Genomic DNA, 23,597 nt, shown 5'->3' on the forward strand with positions numbered 1-23,597 from the left:
CCTCTTCCTAGGTTGTGTGATGTCACCGTACATCTTTTTGTCTTGAAGGAAGGAGGAGGTTAATTAGGCAACTGTTTAGGGGCCCCAAGTCTTAGAAGGAATTCCTAGTAATACAAGCTGTAGTTTTATGGAGAACAATTTCGTTTTGTGGAAGCTTTGGCTGCCCCCACAACATCAGAGGCTCCAGAGACTGCGTGCAGCCTACTGAAATAAGGGAAGCCATTGGAATTGCTGATTGATGCCAGCGCATAGCAATGTGTGCATAGACATAAGGATCAATGGCTGTATAGGGACCCTACCGTACCAAAAACATACCCTGTTTAATATGTATATACTGCATGTATTTTTAATAAGTTGACTTTACAATCCTTATACAAAATATTTAACCGACAGAATGAGATTGTCTATAAAATGAATCTCGGGGTTTGTTCTTCGTTTCTCTTTCTATACAAACAGATAAACCAATAAAAATCCTGAGCTCTTCCAAATGTACTACTTTCCAATAAAGATGATTTCTGGAAATAATCTTACCGGTTTCGTGTACACTGTGTTCAGGGGTATCTATCAAGAAAATGTTGTTATTGTGTCACCCATCCAGTATTACAGCCAATAAAAATGCCAGGTATGTCAGTTTTAGGAGTTTTATTAATCTATAACCCAAGCTTGTAGGGACCTATTCTATGTGTTCCAGAGAATGCGCTTCTGCATTTTACTCATGAAAGTACCATGAACACGATGACTGATGGACTTTTCTTTTTCTTTTATAGATTTAACCTTTACTTTTTATTTTTTTTGCACAACAGAAAAAAGTTTGCTTCAGCTAGTTCCTCTACCCTGGCAATATAAGCTTAGCAGCCCAACCACTAGGCTCTATAGGTTCGCCAAAATAAACCTTTAAACTTTTAAAATACATATTTAAAGGCTATGTACACCTTCAGAGGCATTTTTTGTTTGTGATTGCATCTTACTCATTTTTGGCTAAAAATAATATTTTCAATTGGCCTTTATTAAAAATATTGAGCCGTTCTGTCACAAAGGGATAATTGTCTTTCTAGCTGTGTGACTGGTATTTAAACTTTCACTTTGTTCTGGTCATCTAAACCTTATCTCTAAACTACTAAGAGGTCATAAACACTTATTTAAGGTACAATATTATCAGTAAGATAAGGATTTAGCTTTAATGAGTGTTTATAATGTCAGAGAGCAGAGATAAGGAGTCTGTCTGCCCCTCAGATGACGGAAAAGACAGAAAATACAAGGCTGCTTATAGAGTACCTCAGCCCTGTACAGAAAAAAGGATTTCATATTTTTTTTTAAAGACCAACTGAAAAAATGATGATTAGCTCAAAATAAGTAGAATGCAGTAATAAAAAAAATTGCCTCCCAAGGTGTAAATAGGCTTTTAGATGGTTGTGACTTTATACTACCAAAATTTTCAATTTTATACAAATTTGACTGTTGTCAGAGAAGATCTGTCCCTGATAACAGAGACAAAGAAGACGGTAGAGAGGAAGTGGGGGGGTGTCAGAGCTAGCTGAGTCTTATAAAACAACTGCTTCTACACTGCTTCTGAACATCACAGGACCCTTCTGCCTTTCTGTGTGATTTATCCCTCCTTATCAGCTTTCTGAGCTCCCTAGAAGAAAATAAACATAGTGTGAAGTAATGGAAGTGAGGTCACTGCATAGAGCAGGGCTGGCCAACCTGCGGCTCTCCAGCTGTTGCAAAACTACAACTCCCAGCATGCCTAGATTGCTTACAGCTATCAGCTTACAGCAGGGCATGGTGGGAACTGTAGTTTTACAACAGCTGGAGAGCCGCAGGTTGGCCAGCCCTGGCATAAAGTATTGGCAGAAAGGAGACACCCCTGCTTCTGAGAGAAATGCATCTAGCTTTGCAGCTGAAACAGGGAATAATATGGCTGAAAGAGACTTTAGGGAAGCCCTAACATAACTGGTCATTCACAGTTATGATTCTACAAAGAAGCATAGCTATTATGCAAATATAGCTTTTAACTCAGGTATGCTTTAATGGGAGAAATTAGCAGGGGAAGAAACAGAACAGCAGAAGTGGGGTATCCATGAGGTGAGCAATGCTTCTCTTTTTTAACTCATTCTGCGAACTCTTAAAAAGAAAACACCTTCAAATAGCACATCTAAGTAAATAAAGGTAGCAATTATTTCTGCTTAAAATTAAGCACACATATGTATGTTTGGAGGCTACAGACATCATGGCCTAGGCAGGTAGGTGCAGACACACCGCCCAAATCAATAGGTGTTAGGGCTTTTGCATATTTAGCAAAGAAACATTATAAACAATCACTGATGGGCGGAAATTTAACTTAAAGTGGTTGTCTCACTTCAACAAATGGCATTTATCATGTAGAGAAAGTTAATACAAGGCACTTACTAATGTATTGTGATTGTTCATATTGCCTCCTTTGCTGGCTGGATAAATTTTTCCATCACAGCTCATTTCCAGGGGTTGTGCGGTGGTCACACTTGCACACTATAAGAAAAGGTAACAGCATTTCCAGTGGCCAGGACTATAAGAGCGCACATAGGCATGCATGCGCAGCAACGCCCATCACAGCCACCCAGTGTCTGCGCTGCAGCGGTTGTCGTAACCCCCTGGAAACAAGCAGTGTATAATGTGATGGAAAAACAAATCCAGCCAGCAAAGAAGGTAATATAGACAATCACAATACATTAGTAAGTGCCTTCTATTAACTTTCTCTACATGAGAAATGCCATTTGCTGAAGTGAGACAACCCCTTTAATAATTTAATTTCCTTGGCAACACTGTAAGAGTAAAGCTGAACTGACCATATGCAGGAAGACAATTACCTTATCCCTCAACAGTGCTGGCAGACTAGTACAATGATACTTTTCTTCTCTATGACAAACTCCACGATAACTTTCCACAAAACTGCACCATGACTCTCCACAAAACTCCATGACTTTTCACAAAACTACATTGTGACTTTCCACAAAATTCCACCATGACTCTCCACAAAACTCCACCATGACTCTCCACAAAACTCCACCATGACTTTCCACAAAACTCCACCATGACTTTCCACAAAACTCCACCATGACTTTCCACAAAACTCCAAACCCTTTTCATAAAACTCCATTGTGACTTTGCACAAAAGTCCACCATGTCTCTCCACAAAACTCTGCCATAACTCTCCACAAAATTCCACCATGACTCTCTACAAAACTTCACTATGACGTTCCACAAAACTCGACTCTTCACAAAACTCCACCATGACTCTCCACAAAACTCTACCATGACTTTCCACAAAACTCCACCATGACTTTCCACAAAACTCCACCATGACTTTCCACAAAACTCCAAACCCTTTTCATAAAACTCCATTGTGACTTTCCACAAAAGTCCACTATGTCTCTCCACAAAACTCCGCCATAACTCTCCACAAAACTCCACCATGGCTTTTCACAAAACTCCACCATGACGCTCCACAAAACTTAATTGTGACTTTCCACAAAACTTAATTGTGACCTTCCACAAAACTCTGCCATGACTCTCCACATAACTCCACCATGACTTTCCACAAAACTCCAAACCCTTTTCATAAAACTCCATTGTGACTTTCCACAAAAGTCCACCATGTCTCTCCACAAAACTCCGCCATAACTCTCCACAAAACTCCACAATGGCATTTCACAAAACTTAATTGTGACCTTCCACAAAACTCTGCCATGACTCTCCACAAAACTCCACCATGACTTTCCACAAAACTCCACCATAACTTTTCATAAAACTCCATTGTGACTTTCTACAAAACTCCACCATGTCTCTCCACAAAACTCCGCCATGACTCTCCACAAAACTCCACCATGGCTTTCCACAAAACTCCACCATGACTTTTCACAAAACTCCATTGTGACATTTCACAAAACTCTGCTATGACTCTCCACAAAACTCCACCATGACTTTCCACAAAACTCCACCATGACTTTCCACAAAACTCCATTGTGACTTTCCACAAAACTCCACTATGTCTCTCCACAAAACTCCGCCATGACTCTCCACAAAACTCCGCCATGACTCTCCACAAAACTCCACTATGGCTTCCCACAAAATTCCACCATGATTCTCCACAAAACTCCATCCTTACAGGAACTCCTGTTGCTACCATGCCAATACCAGACCTAGACCAGAGACCTTCTGACATTTTAAGGCTGTATGCAAACAATGGAAAATCGCTGAAACACATTAGTAAGATGTTAGTTTGATGCATACCTGCCAAGGGGTTCAAAGACTGATTTCTATAGCCCAGGGCCGGTGGTGGTGGAACCAGACAGAAATTCCATGCCAATACCAAGTGAAACTGGACCCCAGTGAGATTTTTATTTGAATCAGTAACTTACAACAGTGTCTTGACAATCACAGTTTCCTATACTTCATGTCACCCTGAAGGTTTGTTTTGTAGTATGAATTAGAAGTAAGACCAATTTCTTACAGGGAATGTATCACACCACACAATGCTATACTAGAATATGTTATATTTTCTACTAGTAGATAGTTTTATTTTCTGTGCATGATTATGGGGGCCGCCATGTTGCCTGAGTTGCTGTTAATAGCATCCATATGGACCATAGAAACCCTAGAGATGACATATTGACTTCTGTGGGAGAATGTTGTGGGCATCCTCTGAGACCTGTGCAGGTGTGTTAGGATCGGGGTGAGCTATCGCCATCAATTATTGTGAATACTTCCTATTTTATCTATAAGTAGGTGATATCTTTCATTGTAATCCTGCCTGCCATGATAAAGAGATAACTACTGAAAGACTATTGTGAGAACTACAAGATTTCAGGACTTTTTTTAAAAATTTAGACTTAAGGACATGTAAAATTTAAGAAGAAAATCACCAAAATGTATAAATGTAAAAAAAAAACTTGATTGAAACAATAGGTCATTAACTAATGACACATTCCCTTTAGGGCTCCATTGAATACCACTAGGGACCATACTGTGGAGCTGTTTATGTGTTTTCCATGTGCCATTTTATGTACATTTCCAAATGTTCTCATTTTATGTAGCCCATTTACAAGATGCAGAATCAAAGTAATAAAGTGATTTAACAAACTGATTTAATGTGGTTAGATTATTCTGCAATCACAAATAGCGCTGTTAATGATGCCTGAACCATTTCAGCAAATTCTTAATTAATGGTAATTGGAATTCGAGAAGCTAGTTAAGTAAACAGTAAAAACTTGAAAATCGCAGTGAGGGTATCGAAATGAGAATTTACAGCAAGTCACAGGTATGATGTGATGGAAAAAAGGGGTGTCTGCTTTCAATAGAAGAGGGTTCCCTGTTTGGCTCGTCCCCTCTACTAGCTAGAGCTTCTATGAAAGACACTGTCACTCTGGAGGACCTGGCACCGATGTCAGTGGATGTAATGCTCCATTACGTGAATAGGAAAATGACAACTCACTGGCTATAAAAAGCTGATCACAGTGGGATCCAGCAACAGGACCTCCAGCGGAGAGCATTTAACCGGGGGACATTTTGCATAGGGATATCCAAACCGGTCAATATATTTAGTACCTTCAAACAGTATAGAAAAAGACCTCTAATTGCTGGGTCCCCACATGACCGCAATGAGGAAGAGTTTGAATAGACTGGCAGTCGAGCATGCACCCTGCCTATTCATTTAAAGTCTATAGGAATACTAGAGATAGTCAATGTTTCTGTTGGTGGTCCATGAGCTTGGACCTCCAAAGATTGCCAGAATGCAGGGGACTCGCCAATGTGTTGTGCCCTTTGTGTCATCGATTTCCTTATCTCGGGCAATGTTCATGTCAGATTCATTGAATTGAATCCACTGACCTCAACCACTAACATGGCACATGATATGTACAAGCAAAGCTTCACTTTTACTGCGTGTTCCCTCGAGTTGCATCCTGAGATGTGTTACATGTTTTGTCAAGCATCTTTAAAAGCTATGAATACCTTCAGTGCTATTTTTTTATGATTGCAATTTACTCATTTTGGGCTAAAACATTTTTTTCCATTGGTCTTTATTAGAAATGTTCAGCCCTTTCTGAGTTACAAGAGTTAAAATTCTGTCTGTTTGCAAGCTGTCTTCTTTGAATCTCAGTCACCTGACGCTGATGTGTAGCTCTTATCTCTGGTCTCCTGACCTCATAAACTCTCACTAAAGCTCAATTTTTATCAAACTGACAAGAATATGACCTAAAGAAGTGTTTATGAGATCAGGAGATCAGGGATAGGAAGTACACATCTGCCATTAGATGACCGGATTCAAAGAAAACACAGTGTGACAGCTTGCAAACAGACTGATTTTTAACCCTTGTTTCTCAGAAACGGCTGAACATTTTTAATAAAGACCATTTAAAAAAAAGATTTTTAGCCCAAAATGAGAAAATTGCAAGACCTACTGAGAAATGAGACCTACTATATGAGCATGGCTCGTGCTGTGTACAATGCGCAGCTCTCTTGCAGTGGGAGACCAGCAGAATTCAGATTTAGAGATGAATGTAGAAGAAGATATTATGCAACTAAAAAATCATATTGTTCTATGGTGATCTTAGATTCAGCAGAACCGCAGGGGGTACAGGCGCAAAAATGCAGCCATACTATAACCTCAGCTGGATGAGATGTTTTTTAAGAATCACTCAATACCTCCTCTGTGCCCATTACATTATACGATTCAGCACTGACCTTGCCAGACGTGAAACTGAGACGTTATGATGCAGTGCTGCACCCTGTGCCAATCTTGTCCGCAAATGGAAAATAAGCTCATTAATTTACAGTAATGCCTTGGTGTGGGATACATCCGTTTAATCACATCACATAGCGAAACAATAACTCTGACCTGAGTTAACATTGATTTGGAGGGACTCCAAGGAAAGGATGCACTTGACCCTGAGAAAATGAGATTGTCTTAAATACAACCAGCATAGAATTGTATCGAGTTTGGAATCCTCCCTTTCTTCAAAGAATCTGAAAAGTCCTTGAAATCCACCTAGAAGATAATGCATCTCTCACATACTTACCCGTCTGCCCTTCCACGGTGAGTCCGGCAGCACTCTAGTGGCGCCAGTGGTGCTCTTTTGCTATGGCAAACAGTCCAGATGACAGTAGGAGTGGTCGACCCATCAGGGAGCAAGGACGACAGGCCTATCAGGCTTGGCGCCGATGTCACGTGCTTCCTGAGGGCAGGCTACTTAAACAGGCGGCTGCTTACCACAGTTGCCTGTGATTGCATTCCCGCCTCACTAGCTAGTTTTGTGTTTCTTATTCTAGATCGCTGGCCTTTTGCCTGTTTTTCTGACTTTGCCATTATATTCTGATTTTGCCTCAGATGTGATCTCCTGGTATATGGTTATGCTTTTTATTTGACATTTGACTTGACATTGGACACTGTTTGGTATTAGACCAGTCTAGTTTGTGACCTCCCCTTTGCCTGCTGACTTTGTCTCTGATGTTTTCTCCTAGTTTTACTCTGCTGTGTATCTGACTTGAACTTTGAGTCCTGGTTTTACCTGTCTTGTTTTGAGCTTTCTGTCTGACTACTCTTTTGCCCCATTTGGTTTAGGGTCCAGCACCTAGTCAAGTCAGGGGCCATCATTTATGGTGGATCGTAGGTAGGGATATAAGTGCGGCTACAGGGCTGCATTGTTCTCTACCCTTCATGGTAGCATCTAAACATATCGGCACATAAGCCAAAAATAAAAAAAATACAGTCAGAATAGTTAATATTTCATTACTACATAGGCATCGTGGTCTGCACAAATTTCTTTACCAAGCTCCAAGTGCATTTCACTGTTAACAGAAATTATAAAATATAAAAGACCCATCCAAATATAAGAAAACTAAGGACAGCATCCATCATGGGGGTCTGGCTGTGTCCTGCAGTGAACTGGTGTTTTAATCCTGTATCAGTGATATCTATAAGGATAGATGCACATCAGCATCAGGATCCTGGTAATCTCTTCCGGCATAGGAACAGACATCTGGAACCACCAAACACCAGACACTGCTGAGGCCCAATGGATCCCATTGACTATAAAGGTGGTCCGTTGGGTTTGCAGTGTGAATTCTTTAATTTTGCCGGCTAAAATACTATGAGCACCTGGACTTGGCCAACAAGGTGGAATACCTTCTAAAATTTATATTAGTAAGTGTCATATAGTCACCTTGTATACACATTGGTCACCAGTAGCCAGAAACTGGCCAGCCCCTTTAAAGGGAACCTGTCACCGGGATTTTGTGTTTAGAGCTGAGGACATGGGTTGCTAGATGGCCGCTAGCACATCCACAATACCCATAATTTGCATATCTATCAAATCTTTTTTTTTTTACACAATAAAAGCACACAGAGCTATGGGGACTGGATATTGCGGATGTGCTAGCGGCCATCTAGCAGCCCATGTCCTCAGCTCTAAACACAAAATCCCGGTGACAGGTTCCCTTTAAGTCCTAGAGAACCCCTTGAAGTTCTGGTTTGGAACTACTGTACTGACTGCATAGTCATCCCCTAATAAATTGAGATTATCATAATAACAATTATATAAACAAGCTGGAGATTTACAGGGTCATATCTTCTGCCCTCCACGAGGAAATGGTGGAGCAGATGTGCAGATTATGAAATTTTCCATTCCTAGAGGTTATTAAAGGGAATCTGTCACCTGGTTTGACCATATTAAGCTGTCACCATTGCCATGCTTAATAAAATACCTTATTTCCTGCAGTGGTTTTCTTTCTTCTTTTCATGCTTTCATTTTGCTAAAAAAAAAGCAACAACCTCAAAAGTGTCACTGGGCATGCGCTGAGCCCAGTGACGTCTTCTTATCGTTGTTGCCCTCAGAAGCTATTGGATCGCACAAGCGCAGGCAGTAGGCGGTACTGCGCCTGCGCAAGATTTCAGAAGGACGATTTGAAGATTCGTGGCTTAAATGAATTAGTTGACGCAGCAGAGCGGGCAGCGCCGTTAAACTAGGCTGTGGGACGATACTGCATAACGAGGAGGCGTGCTTGGGCTCTAAATTAAGGTGGTCTAGGCACTGCAGGGGGGCGTTACTGGGCTCAGAGGGTGATAAATAACGCCCCTCTGGGCATCTTCAGGGTTCATTTGCATATCACAAAAATCGCTTTTTAAGCAAAATGAAAGCATGAATATAAGAAAGAAAACCACTGCAGGAAATAAGGTATTTTATTAAACATGGCAATGGTGACCGCTTAATATGGTCAAACTAGGTGACAGATTCCCTTAAAGGGAACATTTTCACTCATAAAGGGTTAAATTCTACTAATACCATTACATTAGGCAAGTCGCACACACAATCATTAAAAGGGGTTTCAGCGGCAGAGTGTCTCTTTAAGAAGTAGATCTGATTCACTGAACTATTATTCATCCACAAATATGCCGAAACATGTGTCAGGGGCAGGAAGACATTCCCTCTTTCCAAGCATCTGCCAACATGTCCAGCACGCTTGGGGATATGAGAACAGATTTCCAGGAACTGCGAGTGAGCTAGCCACAGCGACGACTGCAGTTACATCGTGTATGGATCAGCAGCAAGACGGATTCTGTCCTGCACTAAGTGCTTGACCGTGTAATGTGACCTGACATTTGCTACTGTATATAATGTTACCGGGTTGACACAAGTACAAGGATAATATGCTGGACACATGCAGCTATCTGTGGAGGTAACAAAACGAAATAACAAGTGGAACTGGGGGCTGAAACTCAAAAGTTTCCAGCAAAATAAGTTGTCCAGAAATTTACTATATGGAGAAAAGTATTGCAACACCTCATACTTATTGAATTCAGGTGTTTTTTATTCAGTCCCATTGCCACAGGTGTATAAAATCCAGCCCCAGGTATTTGTAGATTGTAAGCCCTCGCAAGCAGGGTCCTCTCTCCTTCTGTAACTGGTCTTGTTGATGCTTATTCTACCTGTTTGTTTATTATGAGTGCATATCCCTTATCATATGTACAGCGCCATGGAATGAATGGCGCTTTAATAATAATAATAATAATAATAATACAGTCTGCCCTCACATTTGTGAAAGAAAGAGTGGTATGATTTTGAAGTGGAAGTGTGTAGGAACCACAGCAACTCAGCCACGAACAAGGCCACGTAACGTTACAGAGTGCTGAGGCTCGTAGTGCATAAATGTCACCAACCCTCGTCTGACTCCATAACTGCAAACTTCCTCTGCAATTAACATCACCACAAAAACTGTGCATCGGGGACTGCACGGCATGGGCTTCCTTGACCAAGCAGCTGCATACAAGCCTTACATCCTTAGCTACCCGGAGGAGCAGAGTCAAGACTGAGCATGTGTGTCCACCTCAGTATATTTACTAAGATGGACACAGAAAGCCTGTTTAATAGAAACAGCAGGTGAAGCTAGATTAACATTATGCCTGGAATATCTTGGGATATGAGCCTTTTTTAATAAGAGCTGGGCTGGATTTATCTATAAATAATAGTCTTTTTGGGACAAACCATTTAAAAGGGTATTCCTGGAAAAGATAATGATGATGTATCCTGAGGACAGGTCATCATTATCACATCAGCGGGGGTCTGGGTCCCACCACCCCCAGTGATCAGCTGTTTTAGGAAGCGCGGAAGGCTCCCATCAGCTTTCTAAGCACAGCGCCATACATGGTACAGTGGCTGTGCTTGGTATTGCAGCTCAGCCCCATTGACTTAAAAGGGGCTGAGCTGCAACTAAGCCATGTCAGCGGTGTACAGTGACGTCACATAGCCTAGGAAGAGCCCATGGAGCGCCCCTGGCCTCTTGTAACAAACAGCTGATGGCGGGGGTCCCAGGTGTCGGTCTGATATTTATGACTTATCCTGAGGATAGGTCATCAAAAATTTTTCCTGGATAAACCCTTTAAAGAACCTAAAGCATAAGGCAGATATAGACGTGTTTCCCGTGAGTGTCCTGCAGCAATTACATGACAACACTGTGAACACAGGATACTTTCCATAACATGCCATGAAATGGTTAACCACTCTTTCACATCCTCCCATATAATGCTGCCAAACAATCCTCTGGCATTGAAATACAAAAACAAAGCAGAGATTTGCACCACTGACCATGTGTAATGTGTGCGCCTCACTGTGGGGTACGGGCACTCTGTGGGAACTGACATCATATGACTCTAAGGCCGCGTGTATGAATGTGCCACGTTTCCACTACAAAGAGCAATATCCCAAGAAGACTTCCCCGTCGGCCGCCCCAGACCCAGCAATACATTCACAGAGCTACGTGTCTCATCAAAAAAAATAACCTGCCTCATTTTATGAGAGAGTATTTCATACAGAACAGAATATTCAGGCTGCACTTACCTGCGCCAATGTAAGGAGCACTCCAGGCAAAACTGATATACTGGGGGAGATTTACTATTCAAAATGTGCCATAAAAGAACCTGACCTACATACTTTCCACCATATTTACTGACTACTTTAGACATTTTTTTTTTTTTTTTGTGATTGATCCAACAATGGTGTGTGGTTTAACAGACATGGGAGTGGCGTAGTGGAAAGGGAGTGGCTTAGAGGAAAGGGAGTGGATTAGAGGCAACATTGACCAAAAATTTGGCAATTTTGGGGGTAAACTAATCATACGAAAGTTTATAGGTGTGCCAGCATCAGCCATTGTGATACATCTGGTGTAGGGCTGAAACGATTACTTGATTGAATAGAGTAATTCGACACAAAAAAATCCTTGATGCAAATTTTTTGCATCGAGGATTTGTTTGTGTCATGTGACCACGGAGCGGGTGTGAAGTGCTTGCTATTACTCACCGATCCGTGGTCACCTGCCGGCCCACACCGCGCTGCACTTTCCTCCTGAAACATCGTCAGGACGCTGTGTGACGTCAGGACGACAGTGCAGCGTATGGAGAAGAAGATGAAGGAGTTGTGAAGCGGCGCCCTTACAGGCGAGGTAAGTATATTATTTCACTGGCGCTGGGGACATGGCTAGGAGGGGGAGATGGTGGCACTGGGGGGCAAGCTGGTGGAACTGGGGGGGGCACCTGATGACACTGGGCAGCACCTGGTGGCACTGGGGGGCAAGCTGGTGGCACTGGGGGGACAGCTGATGGCACCAGGGGGACAGCTGATGGCACCAGGGGGACAGCTGATGGCACCGGGGGGACAGCTGATGGCACCGGGGGGACAGCTGATGGCACCGGGGGCTGTTGAGTTATAAAGAATAATGTTCATTTAATTTGTTTTTTGTTATTAGAGTACTTGATTAATCGCTGGATTAATTGATAGAATACTCGATTACAAAAGCTGTCGATTTACTTTTAGAAACTATTAGTAAATCTGTCCCACTGAGTTTTACTTAGTCCAGGGGCTGATGGGGGGAAGTGTATAACCCCAACAGTAAAAGAAAGAACTCCAAAAACACAGTAACAGGACTGGGAAAGCAAATGTAAGTTTTCTATGGTGACCTACCAATTCCGGCTCTGTTGATGGTAGCTCTTCATGTTTGTCAATGATCAGGTTGCTGTGATTATCTTCAAGTCTGGAAGACAAGGATATTGGATGGAATCAGTGCAGCTCATCTATCTATAAAGCCATTGGTACACTAAGCATCAAGGGGCCCCCAGTTATGCATTCGCACATTGTAGCAGTGGCGCATCACCACAAAAAGTGCCGCAAACTCAACATGATAATACATGGGTAGCAACTTAACAAGATAATAGATACATAGCGATTCAACATGACAATACAAAAGCCACAAATTCAACATGATAATACATACAGATGGAGACGTTTTAAACTTGAGTGTGATATCACATTACAAAAGCCATTGAAAGTTATTGAAAAAGTCAATTAGAAGTTTCTTGACATTGTTTACTTAACCCGTTAAGAGTCAAGATGTAAAAAGCAAAACAGCAGCACTCTCAATTGATGAAAAAATAAGAATGTTTTTTCACCGATGTGGACGCGAGGTTTCGGCTCAAACATTAAAGCCTTCCTCAAGCTCTAATGTTTAAGCTGCAACGTCACGTCCACATCGGTGAATAAACGTTCCTATTTTTTCATCAATTGAGAGTGCTGCTGCTGTTTTGCTTTGCACTGAGTTCCATCCTAGGGGCTCAATACCGGAAAAGAACTGATCAGGTTTATCCTAATGCATTCTTAATGGAGAGCAATCTGTTCAGGATGCATCAGGATGTCTTCAGTTCAGTCTTTTTGTCTTTTCAGGACGGAGATAATAGCAGCCGGATCTGGTATTTTTTCCCATTAAAAAGCATTAATGCCGGATCCAGCCCTGAGTGTTCTGGCAAAACTGATCCGGCATTGCGGTCTGCGCATTCTCGGACTGCAAAAAATAAAAAATAAAAAAATAAATGCCGGATGCAAAATAGGGATAGGTCATTAGTACAAAAGTCTTGCAACACACCTTTAAGGAGGTCTACACACAATGTGGATTATGCTTGTTTTTTCTGCATGGATTTTGTACAAAAAAACACAGTGTAATACAGTACTAGTAAAGTCTATTCAATCAGACAAATCTCATGGACACTGCTTTTTTTCTTAGTTGCAGAAACGGACCTGTCGTACGGATTTTTTAAATGTCTTCTGTAGAGCGGATTTCCCGACAGACTTCAATGAGGTTGTTAACATAAACAGAAAATCAGCACCAAAAATCGCAAACAAAATAGACAAAAACACACCAAAACCGTGATAAATATTGTGGATTTATGTGCTTTTTTATGTGATTTTGGCACACATTTCTTGTAGATTCTCTGCACACAAATCTGCACCGTGTGCGGGCTCCCTGATTGGCTAAATATCCGTCTTCAGCCTACAGAAGTGCTGCATGGGGCGCCGCATGCTGTAAACCCTGGAACGGGCCGTTATCACTGCAACATCCAGTAAAATAGCATGGAATCTGGCAGGTTCAGCGCTCAGATAACCCCAACTGACCTCATTAAAACACAAGCTGGCTTCTCCCAATCCACAAACAAGTTTATCAAGAGGCCTGCTCCTATATTTCTAACTTGGAGAATATTATTTTTTTAGCATTCTTAGAAACGTACAAGATATACAGATAATTATAAAGGACGATGTATATAGAAACACCACCAGCAAATGGTCACATGATGCAAAGAGGATCCGGTTTCCACCGCCAGGGGTGCACCACCAATGAGGCCAGGTGAGGCAATCGGCTGATTGGCTGGGGCAATGTCAAACCAGATGTTTTCAGTAAGGGAGCCAAGCAATGAATTGCAGGCCAGAAGAAGAAGGCATGGGGAGCCAGCACCGGGAAGCAGGTAAGTAATCTTCCATTTACAGATCTGGCCAAGTGGGGGGCATTGGCCCATAAAAAAAAACATTACATCCCCAAACATCATTGCTGGAGACCAGCATACAGTGAAGGACCCGAGAAAGGGCCACAGGAGCAGCGAGGAATTAGTAAGGTTATTATTTGTTATTTTATACAGTTTTACATTTTTAGGTTAAAAAAAAATCTCAAGGGGATGGACTACCCCTTTAAGGATCTGTAGGCAGGTTAGAATGTTCTATTTCAGGAGGCAGGCTGCGTGCACTTGTTTTAAAATTTATAGTACTGGAAAACCCCTTTAAGGCTGTGTAGGCACAAAACCCATTGACAAGGGGAATAATGACACCCAACTGACAATGTATTCATACATTTCCAGGAGGAATAACGGAGGAGCAGCACAATGCAAAGATCTAAGAAAAGGCGCTCCATAATTGTTATTCTTCGTTAATACAAGTATGTACTAAAATAGGCATGAAATTAACTCTCTTTCCAATCTGCATACCTTTTTTTCCCAGAGGAGCATTGCCCGGCCCATAAGACTCCTTACGTCTACTAGACGCCCTCCATAAAACAGGCATGTCAGAAGAGCTGAGCGTTCCCTTACCCTAAGTTCACACCTGAGCGTTTTACAGCGCGTTTAAACGCGCTGTAAAACGCTCAACACATGAAAAGCAATGCTTCCCTATGGGAATGGTTCTCACCTGGGCGTTTTACAGCGCGTACGATCGCGCTGTAAAACGCCCGACGCTCAAACAAGTACTTGAGCTTCTTTGGGGCGTTTTGACGCGCGTTTGTGGCCATAGGACACTGCAGTCAATGACACAAACGCGCGTCAAACGCGCGTTTACTATTACAAAAAACGCGCATCAGAAACGCGCGTCAGGAACGCGCGTTTGACGCGCATTTGGGAAACGCTCAGGTGTGAAAGCAGGGTTAATGCCTCTGTGAAATCTGGATACAACCCTTATGTGGACTGAAACTGCAGTCACAACTTTCATTTAGGCCTCATGCACGTGACCGTGTCCACACTGGTCTGCAAACCACAGATCCGCAAAATATGGACACCTTCCGAGTGCCATCCGCATATTTCTCACTCTCATAACTAGAAATGAGACAAGAATAGGACATGTTCTATGATTTGCAGAACGGACATATGGATGCAGACAGAACGTGAGAAGCACACATGACATCTGTCTGCTGTGCGTTTTATTTTGCGGACCCATAGAAATGAATGGGCCCCTGTGCCCGGATCAGACACGGATACAAAATACAGTCGTTTGCATGAGGCCTGAATTTGTACTAATCACCTTGCATTTTCTTTCCTTCCAGACTTTCTATATATTTCAGAAAGTGTTGTCCCACAAAAAATATTCAGCATTTTTCAAACCAGCACCTGGATCTGAACATTTTTGTAATTGCCCACTGAAAAACATAAATATATCTGTATATCGCCACCTGCTGTTTGCTTTTTTCCCAATTTTTCTGTCCTGCTGACTGAGATGGAAGCACATGCTCAGTTCCATCCTTTAGCTGCAGCAGAAAGGACACAACCCCTGATAAAGAAAACGCCCACAAAGCTGCCAGCTTGACATAAATCTAGCAGAGAAATTGGAGCAATGAATGGGGATGTACTATATGATATTGGATTTTTTTTTTTACATTAATCATGGGATAACCCCCCTGTAATCTATGCAATCTGTAAGAAGAGCATAGGCACCGAGAAAATCACAGCTCGGATTCAGCTGTATTAAGTGCAGGATCGGTGAGCTACAATGTATCCAAGGGCAACGAGAAGAAACAACGATTGTGCCCGGATGGTATAGTCTTCACAATTTTAGGCGTTCTATGTGGAATTGTCATCAGGAATTAAAATGTGTTGGCTGAACTTCACATCTGCTTTTCATCTTGGATTACATTTCTCCTTCTGAGGCGAAACCCATGAAGTGAAGGTGCCCGATTTCCTGACCCACCCATGTAATGAGCGCTGAACATAAACATACAGTATGGAATTCAGGGCCTTGTTCTACCGTGTGAGTCACTATGTAACTTTTCAGCCTGTGGCTCCAGGTAAAAGGTTTTTCTGGTTAGCTTGTGTAACAATAGAACGCGTGCTTTGACCACATTTTCTCAACACAACAAAGAAGTTGTCATTTTTTTCCCTAGAAACTTATGAAAATGTTGTAGATTACTTTACAAATAAATTGCTATTGTTGAATTTTCTTTTCAAATTAGTAAACTGATTCATTAGCACCTAAAAACATTGGGTCAACCCCCAAAATCCTACTCCCCAGATTGCTAAGCCCGAGAAGCTGAGACATGAGGAGATGCTTGATGGGGACCTCACTACAACTTGTCTCGTCTGTGACATGGAAGGAACTTTGTGGCCATGATCACTACACAAATACAAAAACAGCAGCTTAAAGGAGTTGTTCCAACTGCTGGGGCACCTTCTGATCAAGAGTAGGGGGGGGGGGGGGGTCCATGTTCTCACGTTTGTATGGCGTGGCGGACACACATGCACACTGTGTATCGGAGATAGCCAAGTGCTTGTGCTCTGTTATCTCCAGTAGTCCCATACAATTGAGTGAAGCAATGGAGAAACATGGGTGTCTGCTGCTCCAATCAAAAAAGGAACCATGGACCCCCCATTCAATCATAAAACATTTGAATCCAGTTCAGTACTTGTTCCAAAAGAATTGATCATTTTAATTTCATTATTTTGTATGATTCAGCCAATCTTTTTTTGTCTCACAAAATATTAAGCAAAGGGTGTTCCATGAATGAGATCATCAGTGATCAGGTCAAGGGTGAGCACCAACAGAGGGCACACAATACATGGCCTCCTTATTTTTCTGTATTTAATGGTACATATGGTATTTCAGCCCCTGAGCCTACCCCTCTTGTGATATCACAGTTGTATACCTTGTTTTAACGCATTTGTTATGTCACAGAAGCTGACAGCCATTTACCTCTCTGAAAACTCACTTGTGATGTCAAACCTGACATAAAGACATTTGTGATGTCACAACTTCAGAAAAACTGTGGTGATACCACATCATCTAATTCATCAGAGGGACATTTGTGATGTCACAGCTTCCAAAACGCTCTTGTGATGTCAGAACAGATAACCTGTCAGAAGGACACCTGTATTTCTCGCATTATACAGGTCCTTCTAAAAAAATTAGCATATTGTGATAAAGTTCATTCTTTTCTGTAATGTACTGATAAACATTAGACTTTCATATATTTTAGATTCATTACACACCAACTGAAGTAGTTCAAGCCTTTTATTGTTTTAATATTGATGATTTTGGCATACAGCTCATGAAAACCCCAAATTCCTATAAAAAAAAAAAATTGGCATATCATGAAAAGGTTCTCTTAGGCTACTTTCACACTAGCGTTCGATCGGATCCGTTCTGAACGGATCCGATCATAATAATGCAGACGGAGGCTCCGTTCAGAACGGATCCGTCTGCATTATTTTACCATATAAAAGCTAAGTGTGAAAATAGCCTCGTACGGATCCGTCCAGACTTTCAATGTAAAGTCAATGGGGGACGGATCCGCCTGAAGATTGAGCCATATTGTGGCATCTTCAAACGGATCCGTCCCCATTGACTTACATTGTAAGTCTGGACGGATCCGCACGCCTCCGCACGGCCAGGCGGACACCCGAACGCTGCAAGCAGCGTTCAGCTGTCCGCCTGTCCGTGCGGAGGCGAGCGGAGCGGAGGCTGAACGCCGCCAGACTGATGCAGTCTGAGCGGATCCGCTCCATTCAGACTGCATCAGGGCTGGACGGCTGCGTTCGGGTCCGCTCGTGAGCTCCTTCAAACGGAGCTCACGAGCGGACCAGCGAACGCTAGTGTGAAAGGAGCCTAAACGAGTTATTAACCTAATCATCGGAATCAACTAATTAACTCTAAACACCTGCAAAAGATTCCTGAGGCTTTTAAAAACTCCCAGCCTGGTTCATTACTCAAAACCGCAATCATGGGTAAGACTGCCGACCTGACTGCTGTCCAGAAGGCCATCATTGACACCCTCAAGCAAGAGGGTAAGACACAGAAAGAAATTTCTGAAGGAATAGGCTGTTCCCAGAGTGCTGTATCAAGGCACCTCAGTGGGAAGTCTGTGGGAAGGAAAAAGTGTGGCAGAAAACGCTGCACAACGAGAATAGGTGACCGGACCCTGAGGAAGATTGTGGAGAAGGACCGATTCCAGACCTTGGGGGACCTGCGGAAGCAGTGGACTGAGTCTGGAGTAGAAACATCGTGCCACCGTGTACAGGCGTGTGCAGGAAATGGGCTACAGGTGCCGCATTCCCCAGGTCAAGCCACTTTTGAACCAGAAACAGCGGCAGAAGAGCCTGACTTGGGCTACAGAGAAGCAGCACTGGACTGTTGCTCAGTGGTCCAAAGTACTTTTTTTGGATGAAAGCAAATTTTGCATGTCATTCGGAAATCAAGGTGCCAGAGTCTGGAGGAAGACTGGGGAGAGGGAAATGCCAAAATGCCTGAAGTCCAGTGTTAAGTACCCACAGTCAGTGATGGTCTGGGGTGCCATGTCAGCTGCTAGTGTTGGTCCACTGTGTTTTATCAAGGGCAGGGTCAATGCAGCTAGCTAGCAGGAGATTTTGGAGCACTTCATGCTTCCATCTGCTGAAAAGCTTTATGGAGATGAAGATTTCATTTTTCAGCACGACCTGGCACCTGCTCACAGTGCCAAAACCACTGGTAAATGGTTTACTGACCATGGTATTACTGTGCTCAATTGGCCTGCCAACTCTCCTGACCTGAACCCCATAGAGAATCTGTGGGATATTGGGAAGAGAAAGTTGAGAGACGCAAGATCCAACACTCTGGATGAGCTTAAGGCCGCTATCATGGGCCAGCAAGCATCCTGGGCCTCCATAACACCTCAGCAGTGCCACAGGCTGATTGCCTCCATGCCACGCCGCATTGAAGCAGTCATTTCTGCAAAAGGATTCCCGACCAAGTATTGAGTGCATAACTGAACATAATTATTTGAAGGTTGACTTTTTTTGTATTAAAAACACTTTTCTTTTATTGGTCGGATGAAATATGCTAATTTTTTTTAGATAGGAATTTTGGGTTTTCATGAGCTGTATGCCAAAATCATCAATATTAAAACAATAAAAGGCTTTAACTACTTCAGTTGTGTGTAATGAATCAAAAATATATGAAAGTCTAATGTTTATCAGTACATTACAGAAAATAATGAACTTTATCACAATATGCTAAATTTTTTTGAAGGGCCTGTACATCGAGGACCTTAGTTATGGTAGACATGTTCCATTCCTGATGCATATGTTGCTGAGTTCTAGGAAGCCCACATTGTACAGGGCGTGCAGAATTATTAGGCAAGTTGTATTTTTGAGGATTAATTTTATTATTGAACAACAACCATGTTCTCAATGAACCCAAAAAACTCATTAATATCAAAGCTGAATATTTTTGGAAGTAGTTTTTAGTTTGTTTTTAGTTTTAGCTATTTTAGGGGGATATCTGTGTGTGCAGGTGACTATTACTGTGCATAATTATTAGGCAACTTAACAAAAAACAAATATATACCCATTTCAATTATTTATTTTTACCAGCGAAACCAATATAACATCTCAACATTCACAAATATACATTTCTGACATTCAAAAAACAAAACAAAAACAAATCAGTGACCAATATAGCCACCTTTCTTTGCAAGGACACTCAAAAGCCTGCCATCCATGGATTCTGTCAGTGTTTTGATCTGTTCACCATCAACATTGCGTGCAGCAGCAACCACAGCCTCCCAGACACTGTTCAGAGAGGTGTACTGTTTTCCCTCCTTGTAAATCTCACATTTGATGATGGACCACAGGTTCTCAATGGGGTTCAGATCAGGTGAACAAGGAGGCCATGTCATTAGATTTTCTTCTTTTATACCCTTTCTTGCCAGCCACGCTGTGGAGTACTTGGACGCGTGTGATGGAGCATTGTCCTGCATGAAAATCATGTTTTTCTTGAAGGATGCAGACTTCTTCCTGTACCACTGCTTGAAGAAGGTGTCTTCCAGAAACTGGCAGTAGGACTGGGAGTTGAGCTTGACTCCATCCTCAACCCGAAAAGGCCCCACAAGCTCATCTTTGATGATACCAGCCCAAACCAGTACTCCACCTCCACCTTGCTGGCGTCTGAGTCGGACTGGAGCTCTCTGCCCTTTACCAATCCAGCCACGGGCCCATCCATCTGGCCCATCAAGACTCACTCTCATTTCATCAGTCCATAAAACCTTAGAAAAATCAGTCTTGAGATATTTCTTGGCCCAGTCTTGACGTTTCAGCTTGTGTGTCTTGTTCAGTGGTGGTCGTCTTTCAGCCTTTCTTACCTTGGCCATGTCTCTGAGTATTGCACACCTTGTGCTTTTGGGCACTCCAGTGATGTTGCAGCTCTGAAATATGGCCAAACTGGTGGCAAGTGGCATCTTGGCAGCTGCACGCTTGACTTTTCTCAGTTCATGGGCAGTTATTTTGCGCCTTGGTTTTTCCACACGCTTCTTGCGACCCTGTTGACTATTTTGAATGAAACGCTTGATTGTTCGATGATCACGCTTCAGAAGCTTTGCAATTTTAAGAGTGCTGCATCCCTCTGCAAGATATCTCACTATTTTTGACTTTTCTGAGCCTGTCAAGTCCTTCTTTTGACCCATTTTGCCAAAGGAAAGGTGCCTAATAATTATGCACACCTGATATAGGGTGTTGATGTCATTAGACCTCACCCCTTCTCATTAAAGAGATGCACATCACCTAATATGCTTAATTGGTAGGCTTTCGAGCCTATACAGCTTGGAGTAAGACAACATGCATAAAGAGGATGATGTGGTCAAAATACTCATTTGCCTAATAATTCTGCACGTAGTGTATTTCATATGTGATTTTATGGGATTTCCTTATGAGCTGCCGTTGCAGGCACTTTATATATTGTTTCCACATGTTTGTACATGTGTATGTATGTTTTTTATGTCTTATTAATAAATTTTGATATTTGGGTATTTTGTGGTACCAGTTCTTTTTGTTGAATTACAGCTGCCTATACACTCTTGTGATGTCATAGCAGCTAACCTGATAGAAATACAATTAACTTGACAGAAGGACAGTAAAACTGTACATGGGCTCTTTGATTGACAGCTGCTGATTTGATGAAGGCAGCTCAAGGCTTTACAGAAAAACCCTCACTGCAATATAAATCCATCAGTAATTATGATTAGAGATGAGCGAATTTCATATTTTAGTTGGTAAAAGCAGAATAGAGTTATGGATTCCGTTACCACGGACCATAACGCCATTCTTTGACGGAATGTATAAAGGCATTCCGTTATTCATTCCGTCATAATAGAAATCTATCCCCTGCATAACGGAAACGGTACGGATCTGTTTTGCAGCCCATAGACTTCTATTATGACAGAATGAATAACGGAATGCCTCTAAAGGCATTCCGTTATACATTCCGTCATAGAATTGCGTTACGGTCCGTGGTAACGGAATCCATAACGCAATTCTGCTTTTACCACCAAACGAAGCTCTAATTATGATACATGGATAGAAAGAAGCTCTAATAAAATACAATACAGATCTTACTTCAAGTGCTTGGATCTGCCAAGAAATATCTAATGTCGATGGTCACATTAAAGGAGTTTTCTGGGATTTTAATGTTGATGGCCTATCCACAAAATAACTATCGATATCTTGATTCTTGGTGGTGTGACACCCCACACCCTCGCAATCAGCTTTTCTGCAGAAGCTCCAGAGCCAGAAGTCAGTGCCGGAACTACACAGCTGTGTTCATTGTGCAGTAGACAGAACTGGTAAATGCCCCATCACTCCCATTTAGGGTTGCCATCCGTATGGGAATGACCCGGACAGTCCGGGTTTGTAATCCTGTGCCCGGGTACAAGCCTTTCTCAGACCCAGGCACAGGATTCAAACTGCAGACTTGCACTGTGCACACCTGACAGCTGGCAGTGAGCGCCGGCGTTGGGTGTCAGTTAGCGGCGGCGGACAATGAGGTGTCAGCAGTGGGGACGATCAGCTGTCACTGCGGGCGATCAGTTGTGATGCTAGCGCAGGGCGGCGCTGTCTTCAGACACTCCCTCCCTTCTTTAAATGTTTTCTTTTACTATTGTTCCTCCTTGTGTTTCCTTTTACCCGACTGACCTCTTTGATATCCTGTCTGCTTGGCCCGTTCCTCAGTTACAGCTTGCGCTCCACAGCTGGACCCACTTCTGGCCTTCATGTTACTTCGTTTGGTCTTATAGACGGCTTTAGCTTAAGGGCCCTTTTACAACACACGAAAATCAGGCCAATTATCAGGAACAAATGTTCCAACAAACGCTCTTTCCTGATCAAAAACCAAGCCATAAGGAGGAAACAACTGCCTGTAGAGCTCATAGACAGGACCGTGGGTCTGTGTGGAGGAACAGATCTGGAGGAGAGTACAAAAACATTTCTGCCGCACACAAAGTTCCCAAGAGCACAGTGGCCTCCATAATTCTTAAATGGAAGAAATTCAGGAACAACCAGGACTCTTCCTAGATCAGGCTACCACACCAAACTAAATAAGCAAGGGTTGGGGAGGGAGGCCCCTGCTAAGAGAGGTGACCAAAAACCCAATGGCCACTTTGGCTGAACTCCAAAGATCCTGAGTCAACCATCACTGTAGCACTCCATCAATGTGGACTTTATGGCAGAGTGGCCAGAAAGAAGCCTCTCCTCAGTAAATGACACATGCAAGCCTGTCTGGAGTTTACAATAAAGCACCTGAAGGACTCTCAGAATGTGAGAAACAAGATAATGTGGTCTGATGAAACCAAGAGTGAACTTTTTTTGGCTTAAATTCTAAGTGCCATGTCTCACGGAAGCCAGGCACTGCTCATCACCTGCCCCATACCATCCTTAAAGTAAAGCATGCTGTGGGGGTGTTTTTCAGTGGCTGGGACAGGGAGACTGGTATGGGTTGAGGGAAAGCTGAATGTAGCAAAGTACAGAGATATTCTTAAAGGGAACCTGTCACCTCCAAAAGTGCTTGTGACTGCATGATCCCGTCTAAGGCTCCCGCAGTCAGCCCGGCATAATTTTGTAAATGCACATGCACCGGCCGGCTCGATTCGGCGCGAGCGTGCACACTGATTATTGCCAGCGCGAGCACACAAGCCGTATCGAGACGGCCAGTGCATGCGCAGTTACAAAATTATGCCCAGCTGACGGCGGG

At 42.7% G+C, this 23,597-nt stretch overlaps 1 protein-coding gene across 1 annotated transcript in view; it reads right to left on the reverse strand.

Moving 5' to 3' along the window:
• CRYBG3 (crystallin beta-gamma domain containing 3) overlaps positions 1–23,597 on the reverse strand; it is a 175,928-nt gene that overhangs the window by 123,109 nt on the left and 29,222 nt on the right. The window contains exon 2 of the mRNA XM_044284494.1: positions 12,489–12,558. Within this exon, the coding sequence (XP_044140429.1) occupies positions 12,489–12,558 (70 nt within the window). The remainder of the gene's footprint in view (positions 1–12,488; positions 12,559–23,597) is intronic.

Source organism: Bufo gargarizans, chromosome 3, assembly GCF_014858855.1.
Source record: "Bufo gargarizans isolate SCDJY-AF-19 chromosome 3, ASM1485885v1, whole genome shotgun sequence".
Lineage (NCBI taxonomy): Eukaryota > Metazoa > Chordata > Amphibia > Anura > Bufonidae > Bufo > Bufo gargarizans.